Source organism: Heterodontus francisci, chromosome 22 (genome assembly GCF_036365525.1).
Source record: "Heterodontus francisci isolate sHetFra1 chromosome 22, sHetFra1.hap1, whole genome shotgun sequence".
NCBI classification, from domain to species: Eukaryota; Metazoa; Chordata; class Chondrichthyes; order Heterodontiformes; family Heterodontidae; genus Heterodontus; species Heterodontus francisci.
In genome coordinates this window covers 67,516,294-67,529,096 of record NC_090392.1, presented here as the reverse complement: position 1 = coordinate 67,529,096, position 12,803 = coordinate 67,516,294, and the positions used below count along the sequence as shown (strand labels likewise).

The window sequence follows — 12,803 nt, the reverse complement described above, 5'->3', positions numbered from 1 at the left end:
AGGGAGAATGTTGTCACTGAGACCGCCCTCAATGCAGCCCAGCCTCTACCAGTCATGGATGAGCTGGACGTACAGCCAACAAAATCGGAACTCAGTGATGCCATTGATTCTCTAGCCAGCGGAAAAGCCCCTGGGAAGGACGGCATTACCCCTGAAATAATCAAGAGTGCTAAGCCTGCCATACTTTCAGCACTCTGCGAACTGCTTTGCCTGTGCTGGGACGAGGGAGCAGTACCACAGGACATGCGCAATGCCAATATCATCACCCTCGATAAAAACAAAGATGACCGCGGTGACTGCAGCAACTACCGTGGAATCTCCCTGCTCAGCATAGTGGGGAAAGTCTTCACTCGAGTCGCTTTAAACAGGCTGCAGAAGCTGGCTGAGCATGTCTACCCTGAAGCACAGTGTGACTTTAGAGCAGAGAGATTGACCATTGACATGCTGTTCTCCCTTCGTCAGCTACAGGAGAAATGCCGCGAACAACAGATGCCCCTCTACGTTGCTTTCATTGATCTCACCAAAGCCTTTGACCTCGTCAGCAGCCGTGGTCTCTTCAGACTACTAGAAAAGATCGGGTGTCCACCAAAGCTACTAAGTATTATCACCTCATTCCATGACAATATGAAAGGCACAGTATTACTTAGTAGTTGGCAGGAAAAAAGACAGAGGCGCAAGGGGAGAGCCAACTGTGCAACAGCCCCAACAAACAAATTTCTCTGCAGCACCTGTGGAAGAGCCTGTCACTCCAGAATTGGCCTCTATAGCCACTCCAGGCGCTGCTTCACAAACCACTGACCACCTCCAGGCGCGTATCCATTGTCTCTCGAGATAAGGAGGCCCAAAGAATGAAAGGCACAATTCAGCATAGTGGCGCCTCATCAGACCCCTTTCCTATCCTGAGTGGCGTGAAACAGGGCTGTGTTCTCGCACCTCCACTGTTTGGGATTTTCTTCTCCCTGCTACTCTCTCACGCATTCAAGTCTTCAGAAGAAGGAATTTTCCTCCACACAAGATCAGGTGGCAGGTTGTTCAACCTTGCCTGCCTAAGAGTGAAGACCAAAGTACAGAAAGTCCTCATTAGGGAACTCCTCTTTGCTGACCATGCTGCATTAACATCTCACACTGAAGAGTGTCTGCAGAGTCTCATCTACAGGTTTGTGGCTGCCTGCAACGAATTTGGCCTAACCATCAGCCTCAAGAAAACGAACATCATGGGGCAGGATGTCAGAAATGCTCCATCCATCAATCTCGGCGATCGCGCTCTGGAAGTGGTTCAAGAGTTCACCTACCTAGGCTCAACTATCACCAGTAACCTGCCTCTCGATGCAGAAATCAACAAGCGCATGGGAAAGGCTTCCACTGCTATGTCCAGACTGGCCAAGAGAGTGTGGGAAAATGGCACACTGACACGGAACACAAAAGTCTGAGTGTATCAAGCCTGTGTCCTCAGTACCTTGCTCTACGGCAGCGAGGCCTGGACAACGTATGTCAGCCAAGAGCGACGTCTCAATTCATTCCATCTTCACTGCCTCCGGAGAATCCTTGGCATCAGGTGGCAGGACCGCATCTCCAACACAGTAGTCCTCGAGGCGGCCAACATCCCCAGCTTATACACACTACTGAATCAGCGACGCTTGGGATGGCTTGGCCATGTGAGCCGCATGGAAGATGGCAGGATCCCCAAGGACACATTGTACAGCGAGCTCGCCACTGGTATCAGACCTAACGCCCGTCCATGTCTCCGCTCTAAAGACGTCTGCAAATGCGACATGAAGTCCTGTGACATTGATCACAAGTCGTGGGAGTCAGTTGCCAGCGATCGCCAGAGCTGGCGGGCAGCCATAAATGCGGGTCTAAAGTGTGGCGAGTGTAGCAGTTGGCAGGGAAAAAGACAGAAGCGCAAGAGGAGAACCAACTGTGTAACAGCCCCGACAACCAATTTTTTCTGCAGCACCTGTGGAAGAGCCTTTATAGCCACTCCAGGCACTGCTCCACAAACCACTGACCACCTCCAGGCGCTTACCCATTGTCTCCCAAGACAAGGAGGCCAAAGAAGAAGAATGTATTGTTACAGTAACCCAACAACCTGTTGCAAGAAATTGAAGCAGTTAAAGCAATCCTAGTGTCAGTATTTTGGCATCTATCTGACACGTGGTTGGAAAATCCTGGGGAAAAGGATTTAAACTTGCAAATTTTAAATTTTTGTGATTTAAAAATATTTATGACTTGTACTATTGTATATAATAGAAATTAATAATATTTCTTCATGTTCAGTGTTCCCTGCATAAGATCTAATGGCATCTTTGCTATTTAAAGAATTAAATGTATGAAATTGTCTCCAGTTTAATGTATCTGATGCACAGCAATGGTAGTGTGAGCCCATCTCTTGAAGCTGATGACCCTGATATGTTTGTAATTTCTCAAAACAGCAGTGGTGTTCTCATCTTTTACATCAGTTTAAAAGATCATGCTATACAATCAAGGGTAAATGTAACGTGACCAATTACTGCCCTTATTCGCCTTCACCCAATCATCAGCAAGCTGGACAGAGTCAACATTAGTGCTATCAAGTAAATTCAACAAAACCCACACCCTGGTGCCCACTTTGAATTCTGCCAGAAACAAACACTGAGCTCCAGGCCCTTAGTCCTGTTCGAGTCCTGAAGTGTTTGTTTTTTTACAAAGAAAAAATTATACCCGAGGAGGTCTGGTTAGTAAAAGATTTTATTTGCAAGGTGGGGGAGAAACAGTGACAAAAGGAATGTTAATTACAATTCTATCATGCAAACCTAAATTAATGAATAAGTAAGGCCACTTGTATACGTCATTATTTCAGCATGTTTAGGGACTGAGGTTTTAATGCAGAATTTAATATTCTGATCTGTGTTGTACTTAAAAGTATTTTCTGTGTTTTTTTATTTTCAGAAAAAACAGTTGGCAAATGGGAAAGCGATGACATCAGGTAAAACATTTAAATTATTGCTTTTCCTGATTACAGTTAATCACCCGTTGACTGTCATTTTATAAGTTTAAAACAAAAGCAAGTTGAATAGATTTTCAAAAAGAAAAGATGTTTCTCTGTGCTGGTTAAATGTTGAGCTTTTACTCTGAAAATCGTAAAACTAATGTTGGGAAAACCATGTCTATGTAAAGTTTGAAAGAACAAAGCTGTGATTCTGAGAGTTCTGCAGTTGAAGAGGATGATGAGGAAGATGATGTATCTAGTGAAGATGATGATGTGATCCCTACGGTAGAAGCTGCGGATGTTTGGGTAAAAAATAGCAAAGATAACATATACGTTGATCGGGAGAGAAATGAGCAAGCTCTACATTTGGATGTAAGTATACAACAAATCCTTAATATCCCATTTAATTTGAGGTATTTACATTTTTTCCCCAAAAATCTTCATGAAACTTTATCCTACACAATGCTGAATGGTTTTGCATTGTTATTTTGATCAGGTTACAAAGCAACACATGTTGATCAGATTTTAATCCTTCCTGTAATAAAGCATAAAAGTTACTGTTAGCAAAACAGACAAATAGAGAGAAACAGCACCAAAACAGGCCCTTCGGCCCAACGAGTCCGCGCCGACCATCAACCACCCATTTATACTAATCCTACATTAATCCCATTTTCCCTCTCACATCCCCACCTTCCCTCAATTCTCCTACCACCTACCTACATGAGGGGCAATTTTTACAATGGCCCATTTACCTATCAACCCGCAAGTCTTTGGCATGTGGGAGGAAACCGGAGCACCTGGAGGAAACCCACACGGTCACAGGGAGAACTTGCAAACTCCGCACAGGCAGTACCCAGAACCGAACCCGGGTCGCTGGAGCTGTGAGGCTGCGGTGCTAGCCACTGCGCTGCCAGAGTCTGATTAGTAAATCATTTTTTAATAATTAATTTAAATGATTAGAAAACCATGTGCTGCATGCACACAAACATGTGAAATTTGCTGTCTACTTGGAGTACAAGGTCAGAAAATTACTTTAGTAATTCTAGTGGGAGATTATTACAAATGGTAGGGTATGCCACTACTGTTCAGTTCATCCCGATTCAATTGGAAATGGGATATTTATTTGCATATGGCTACTGTTACTGTGCCTCACTCACAGCTCTGACTGTTCACTGTTCATATACCACTGTGTAAAAGAATCCCAAGAAACTATAAATATATTCATAAGTACATTTGTTTCTGAATTCCATCACATAGTTTAGCCACATCAAAACTTATTTTTTCAGCCTGCTTTGGTAATTTCTTCAAATTCTTCTACTGGCTTAGCATCTGTTTCTCCTCATGAAGCATTTTCTATAATTAAATGAGCTCTACAAATTCATGTTGTAACTATGTTAAGCATCAGTTATGAGCCCAATCAAGTATCATACTCATAAGAAATGTGCCGAAAATCTTCCATCAAATGAGATTTGAAAGTCACAACAAAGAATCTAGCTACCTGGCCTTGATTCAATGGCATGACCATCAAAATCCTGGGAGTCACCATTGACCAGAAACTTAACTGGACCATCCATATAAATACTGTGGCTTGGGTCAGAGGCTGGGAATTCAGCAATGAGGAACTCACCTCATGGCTTCCCAGAGTCTGTCCGCCATCTACAAGGCACTAGTCAGGAGTGTGATGGAATGCTCTCCACTTGCCTGCATAAGTGCAGATGCAACAACACTCAAGAAGCTTGATACCATCCAGGAAAAAGCAGCCCCCGGATCAGTACCCCATCCACCACCTTAAACATTCATGCCCTCTACGATGGGCGCACTGTGACAGCAGTGTGTACCATCTACAAGATGGACTGCAGCAACTCGCCAAGGCTCCTTTGACAGCATTTTCCAAACCCATGACCTCTACCACCTCGAAGCACAAGGGCAGTTGGCACATGAGAACATCATCGCCTTCAGGTTCCCCTCCAAGTCACACACCATCCTGACTTGGAACTATATTGCCATTGCTTCATTGTCACTGGGTCAAAATCCTGGAACTCTGTCCCTCATAGCACTGTGGGTGTACCTACACCACATGGACTGCTGCAGTTCAAGAAGACGGCTTACCACCTTCTCAAGGGCAATTAGGAATGGGCAATAATTGCCAGCGATGCTCACATCCCATGAATGAACAAAAATAAGTCTTTAAAAAATTGTGAGCAAATGGGTTAAACTCATCACAGTTGGCACATTGCTGTACAATAATGTAGCAGTACACTGTTTTCTAAAGGAGGCATTTTTTAAGTATGATGTCTGGCTCCATCTACTGTCTTAGTTTGTCATTACAGCCAATCTTTTTGGAAGAAAATTACATGACCCTGTCGTTTTTTCAGCCTGCTTAACTTCCAGAGGAAGTGTCAAAGTGTCGCTTAACTTCCAGAGGAGTTTGTCTCCTTCACCCACCCTACTAATGACTAGGTAGCTGAGTAAATACACCAAATGGTGTGTTTGTGAGCCACACAGACTGTGGAAGTCACAGGTTCAGTTCCTACTCTCTGCTGAATTAGCTGATGTCAGCTGTCTATTTCTGTTGTGTTTCAGTGACCTGCTGCAAATGAACCATCTTGAATCCATGCCAGACAATTTGTCCAGTAAAGTTAAGTGCTGCCAAATAGAGGTCCATGCATACAATGAAGACCCAAATGTGACAGCATTTACTTTCCAACGACATAAAAAATAAATATTGAGCTTGTTTTCTGGTCTGCACAGATGTCACTGCTTTTTACATCTTGGTCCATACCTGTGATGGTAATCACCAATGCGTGCACATGCCGCTGCGATAAGAGTCACTTCATTGCATAAAACCCCTATCACTGCAGCATTAATACGCAAGGGCACAGGTTCAGGTATTATGCGTTCTGGCAAAGTGCTGACTCTGGGTATCTTGGAATACAGTTTTTGCTTTATAAACTAACTTTGTGAATGCAAAAAATACAGTTTTAAAAAATAATCTATTCAAATTTGATCTCAATGTTAAATTAGTGTGTGATAAAGCCTGAGCCACCTTAACTATATGTCTCCAGTTCATTGTGAGGTCATGGCTGTTGTCCTCAGTGACCCTAGGCCAAGAAGTAGATCTGCACCCAATTGTTTTCCAGTGACCCCTGCAGGAAGTGCAGTTGGGTCCATGAATGCAATAAGAGAAGCTCACCATCTAGGACAAAGGCAGCAGATGCATAGGAACATGGTCACCTCCAAGTTGCCTCCCGAGTCACACAGGATCCTGACTTGCACATAAAAATTTGTTCCTTCATTGTCGCTGGTCCAATTCTTGGATCTGCCTACCTCACAGTTGGAGCACCCTCACCACACACACTGCAGTAGTTAAAGAAGGAGGCCCATCAGGACCACCTCGGGCAAGTAGGTATCGACAGTAAATGTTAGGCTTGTCAGCAATGCCTATATCCCAATAATGAATATTAAAAATATTGTCCTGCCATTTACAGTGTGAGTTCATAGTTTAAGAATGGCTGCTTATGCCTACAGAACTACAAAGCTTGAGTAATTGCCTTTTAGAGACAAGTGACAGAAAAGAAGAGAAAGTATTTACTTGGGTGGAAAAAATATTTTAACTATTTTTCTAACAAAGAGCTACACAGGTACAGTAGGCCTCCCTTTGTAAACTTCGTTAATTCTATTTAAGTTATATCTTTGGATAAAATACTTTGTTAGATTCAGTTCATGTTGGACGTTTTTTGCATTTACATAATTAACTTGTATCTTGTCTTTGACCTGAAACCACATATGTTGAATTACATATTTTAAAAGCAGCTTTTTAAAATGACTTGACTCTATTTTACAGATTCCTTTCTTGTCAATGAACTTCAAAGCTAGCAGCTCTGAGTCGGAAAATGATAGTCTTGACAAGCTAAACCAAGGACAGGAATCAAAGATGTCATCTGAAGGTGATAATTCTAATTCAGAGTCAAACTCCAGTTCAAAACAAGACCAGAGAGGTGTTGCAATTCCATGTAATTCTTTGGAATCTGACAGCCTAGAAACAGCTGTAGATTTATTTGTTACAAAAATTCCATCCTTTTCCTCTCTGGATCTTGAACAAGTGACATCGTTACCTTCTACGAATCCTGTAAAAACTGCACCCTTGCCTTCCTTACATCCTGGAACAGCTGCATCATCACCTTCTACAGATCCTAGTAAGGACATGTTCTTATCCTCTGTAACCTCAATAGCGCAACGATCATCTTATGAAAGGTAAGATTCAAATTGAACCCTTTATAAGAATTATTTACCCCTCAGCACCCAAATTTTAATCTATGCAGTGGAGTTGTCTTTTTGAACACAAAAGTAGATTATGATTGCTTCCCTAGATTTTCACCAATCTTTGTATGTAATTCCTCCATCAGATACTGAGGGGCTTAAACTTGTTAGCGATTTAAATAAGGTGCAATTGCAGTGGTGCACAGTCAAGACATGGAAGAATAGAGAGGTCTGAAGAACAACGTAATTTGCCTTCGGGCCTCATCATTACCATCCAGGTTATTTGTGGGTCCCAATCTGACTCCCTAATGCAGCTCGCTTACAATTTCAGAGCCCATGGAGGGGAGGGGATCAGAAAATGCTGGGCTGGCGGTAGCTATAGTAGTTTCATGGAACCAGAAGGTACACTCCCTGCTTCTTCCAACTTGTAGAAAAAGAAAATATTTCTGAAATTTTGTAGCCTTTTTAGAGTAGCCAACAGGACCACTGGTCAGGCAGCTCAAGACCCAGGAATAGTAGAGCTTACATGTTGCATACTCTAACTAGATGAAATTGATTTAATAGTTTGGTATTACAAAACTTGAGGATTGCTGAAAATAGAGACATATTGTCAAAGCTTTTCATCGTACACTCATCAGGACAATCCACAAGAATACCAATATAAGGAAAAACTTCAACTTTATCCTGTATGAGAAGAGAGTGCTGATTGGTTGGCAAGTGAATTCTGATTGGTAGAGGCATTGCCATGGAGAACGGGCTCTTTAAAATATGCCGTGAACTCATCACACTGGCATCAAAAAGACGTCCTTCCTATCACACAAATGAGTAATGTGATATATGAATTTCGATGCCAGCATGATGCTAGGTATATAGGCCATACGTCCCAAAGATTGGCAGATCGTATCAAACAACATGTCCCTTCTGCCGTTCTCAACGGGCAAGGTACAGGCTGTACCCAACCAACCTCTGCTTGCAAAACTCAAAACAGAGCGTCCAACATTAGATGTGATTCTGCGATTGGACAATATTAGCTAAATAATCCTCAGTGTGCTAAGAATTATTAATATATATATTAATATGCAGTATCCTTTGCAGACAGAAAGAACATGTACAAACATTGTGCCTGTTTCAGCTAAACAAAATAAATGACAGCCATTTGCTAGTTCATTCCTCAGGGCAATGCCTTGACCAGTCACAGTCAAGCTGCCTTGTTTAAATTTCAAACAAAGCTTGGCAGTTAACTGTCAGTCACCGTAAACTGGTGCATTCTCCATGGCAATGCCTCTACCAATCAGAGTTCACTTGTCAACCAATCAGCACTCTCTTCTCAAACAGTATAAAGTTATTATTTTCCCTTACGTTGGTATTCTTGCGGATTGTCCTGGTGAGTGCCAGATGAAAAGCTTTGACAACATGTCTCTATTTTCAGCAGTACTGAAATTAATTTAGTAGTTTGGGTTTGAAATTGACACAGGAATCTGAATTCACTATTGAAATGAGGCCTACACTTACTTCAGATGGCCACGAGAACTACTTAAAAATATGCCTCAACCCAGTTTAATAGTGGCCCCTGAAGGTCATGCCTCTGCACTGGTTACAACAGCAATGTTGAATTTAGGTCCCTGAGTGCCTAACAATAATGGAAATAAATGTCGCTTGACTACTCAAATCCTTTTGGAGATTTTCACTTGATGTGTGATTTTCTTTTCACCACCTTCTGGTTTCCTTCCGATAAACATCGCGTTTGGGACCGCATGCACAATGAACCATGAGTCTGTAAATATCCTATATTTAGACATTGCCTGTCATCCTGATAGCTTCAGTTGGGCGGCGCAGTGGTTAGCACTGCAGCCTCACAGCTCCAGCGACCCGGGTTCAATTCTGGATGCTGCCTGTGTGGAGTTTGCAAGTTCTCCCTGTGTCTGTGTGGGTTTTCGCCGGGTGCTCCGGTTTCCTCCCACCACCAAAAGACTTGCAGGTTGATAGGTAAATTGGCCATTATAAATTGCCCCTAGTATAGGTAGGTGGTAGGGGAATAGAGGAACAGGTGGGGATGTGGTAGGAATATGGGATTAGTGTAGGATTAGTATAAATGGGTGGTTAATGGTCGGCACAGACTCGGTGGGCCGAAGGGCCTGTTTCAGTGCTGTATCTCTAATAATTAAAAAAATAATAATAGTTATTGGATAATTACTGAAATTCATCATTCTTATTTCCTGTAAATATAATGCAAGTTTTTTCTGCTTGTATTTATTCAGTCATCCGTAATAATTTTTTACCTCATTTTAAATGCTTTTTTGACTGAACCAAAATTGTGATTTTGTTTTTCCCACTTGCTATTCCAAGGTGGAGCTTTACATTTTATATTTAAATTTGCATTCTTAGAAATTTAACCCTGTTAAATATTGCAGCATAGTTGAAAGGAAGCAATAACTTGCATTTGAATTGCGCATTTCATGACCTCAAGACATCCTAAAGTGGATCACAGCCAACAAAGTACTTTTGAATTGTGGACACTGTTGTAATTTAGAAAACATAGCAGTCATTTTGCACTTTGTCGCCCTGAGTTTGTGAAAGGAATGCCATAAGTGCAAGTCTTTTTCTCGTGTGAGTCTAATCATCTGGGTGTGGGCAGGAATTTCTACCATAAGGGTGTTGGGCCCAAGCCCGTTCTGGTCTCGCCTAGTGTCCAAATATGAGTTCAGAAGCAGTTTGTTAGCTGAATTTTATTTTCTCTTTTTTTAAAACTCCCACATCATTGCCCAATGACACAGAGATCGATTGTAGCAATCTGCTATGCGCTGACTGAGATCAGCTAACTCAGCTTAGTCTGGGGATTGAACTTGGGACTTCGGGACTTTTCGAGCTCGAATGGTTAAATTTCACAATGAATAGTACCAAGAGGGGAAGTGACTTTATCAGTTTAAGCTTAATGACATATGGATTTTAATGGCTGAATATTTAAAATGACAGCTGGAAATTTCCATATACCTTTAAGTAATTGTAGCTTTTTAAATGAAAGATGTAGACCTAGTGCTTGCCTCATTCCCATTAGTCATTTTAAAACTGAGGTAACCTGGAAATATGAACTGTTTACTGTCAAATCATAATCAAGATCATAAGCATATTAGTTTAATAAGCATTTGTGATTTTTTGAAAAAATTTCCTCCCAAAAAGTTGTAGCTCCTTCAATCGTGATGATAGTAAATGTAATTAATTTTTACTTAAAACAGAAGTGCCTGTCACATTCTTTGTATTATAGTGGTCTAATATCTGAGAAAATGGACCAAGCAAGCAAAGAGAGCAAGCAGCATACTTTGTACGATGCCAAGGAAGTGCAGCAGGAAGAGCAGAACAAATTGGAAATGAGTTCAGAGGTAGGAGCAGGAAGAAAGTAATGTTTTGCAAGAATGAGAAATTGGAAACTGAAGGTATTTGATTTGTATTTTTCTGTTTAGAGGCACAAAAGACTTACTTGAGACTCCATATTAGTAGTGCCTTTGAGTTGAACCCCAAAGTTGTGAAAAATTTGACCCTTTCCAAACTGCAACTCCTAAGTTATAAAAGCACCAAATAGCACATCTGACTTTTAAAAAAATTCTTTCCTTCTTGGACGCTGTGTGGTGTAGGTATACCCATAGTGCTGTTAGGGAGGGAGTTCCAGGATTTTAACCCATTGACAGTGAAGGAGCGGCAATATAGTTCCAAGCCAGGATGGTGTGTGACTTGGTTGTGGGAAACCTGCAGGAGGTGGTGGTCCAATGTGTCTGCTGCACTTGTTTGTCTAGGTTTTGGAGGTCGTGGGTTTAGAAGGTGCTATCGAAGGAGCCTTGGCTCGATGCTGCATTGCATCTCGTAGATGGTACACAATGCTGCTACTGTGCACCGGTGGTGGATGGAGTAAACCTTTAAGGTAATGGATAGGGTGATGATCAAGTGGGCTGCTTTGTCTTGGATGGTGTCAAGCATCTTGAGTGTTGTTGATGCTGCAGTCATCCAGGCAAGTGTAGAGTATTCCATCACACTCCTGACTGCTGCCTTGTAGATGGTGGGCAGGCTCTGGGGAATTGAGTTACTCACTGCAAAATTCTCAGCCTCTGACCTGCTCTTGGAGCCACAGTATTTATATGGCTGGTCCAGTTAAGTTTCTGGTCAACGGTAACCTCCAGGATGTTGAAGATGGGAGATTCAACGATGATTACGTCATTGAACGTCAAGGAGAGATGGTTAGATTCTCTCTTGTTGGAGATGGTCATTGCCTGCCACCTGTGTGGCATGAATGTTACTTGCCACTTATCAGCCCAGCCTGAATGCTATCCAGGTTTTCTTGCATGCAGGCTTTCATACCTGATGAGCTCCAAATGGAACTGAAAGCTGTGTAATCATCAGCAAACATTCCCACTTCTGATCTTATGATGGAGGGAAGCTCATTGATGAAGCAACTGAAGATAGTTGGGCCTAGATCACTGCCCTGAGGAACTCCTGCAGTGATGTCCTAGGGTCAAGATGACTGGCCTGCAACAACCACAGCCATCTTCCTTTGTGCTAGGTTTGACTACAACCAGTGGGAAGTTTTCTCCCTGATTCCCATTGACTTGAGTTTTACGAGGGCTCCTTGATGCCAAGGGCAGTCACTCTGACATCACCTCTGGAATTCAGCTCTTTTCTCCATGTTTGGACCATGGCTGTAATGAGGTCTGGAGCTGAGTGGCTTTGGTAGAACCCAAACTGAGCGTCATTGAGCAGGTTATTGCTGCTTGATAGCCCTTTCGATAACACCTTTCATCACTTTGCTGATTGAGAGTAGACTGATGGGGTAGTAATTGGTCAGATTGGATTTAGATTTAGAGATACAGCACTGAAACAGGCCCTTTGGCCCACCGAGTCTGTGCCGACCATCAACCACCCATTTATACTAATCCTACACTAATCCCATATTCCTACCACATCCTCACCTGTCCCTATATTCCCCTACCACCTACTTATACTAGGGACAATTTATAATGGCCAATTCACCTATCAACCTGCAAGTCTTTTGGCTGTGGGAGGAAACCGGAGCACCCGGAGGAAACCCACGCAGACACAGGGAGAACTTGCAAACTCCACACAGGCAGTACCCAGAATTGAACCCGGGTCGCTGGAGCTGTGAGGCTGCGGTGCTAGCCACTGCGCCACTGTGCCGCCCTGTCTTCCTTTTAATGGACAGGGTAATGTTCCACATTGTCTGGTAGATGCCAGTGTAGTAGCTGTACTGGAACAGCTTTAGTACTACATCCTGGATGTTGTCAGGGCCTGTAGCCTTTGCTATGTCCAGTGCCTTCAGCCATTTCTTGATATCATGTGGGGTCAATTGAATTGGCTGAAGACTGACACCTGTGATGCTGCGGAACTCAGGAGGAAGTCAAGATGGATCATCAGCTTGGCACTTTTGGCTGAAGATGTTTGCAAATGCTTCAGCCTTGTCTTTAGCACTGACATGCCAGGCTTCCCCCATCATTGAGGATGGGGATGTTTGTGGAGTCTTCTCCAGTTTGTTGTTTAATTGTCCATTTACGACTGGATGTGGCAGGATTGC

At 42.7% G+C, this 12,803-nt stretch overlaps 1 protein-coding gene across 1 annotated transcript in view; it reads left to right on the top strand.

Moving 5' to 3' along the window:
- LOC137381566 (uncharacterized) overlaps positions 1-12,803 on the top strand; it is a 118,424-nt gene that overhangs the window by 21,458 nt on the left and 84,163 nt on the right. Inside the window, exons 13-16 of the mRNA XM_068054257.1 lie at positions 2,929-2,965; positions 3,157-3,340; positions 6,813-7,222; positions 10,491-10,605. Coding sequence (XP_067910358.1) covers positions 2,929-2,965; positions 3,157-3,340; positions 6,813-7,222; positions 10,491-10,605 — 746 coding nt within the window. The remainder of the gene's footprint in view (positions 1-2,928; positions 2,966-3,156; positions 3,341-6,812; positions 7,223-10,490; positions 10,606-12,803) is intronic.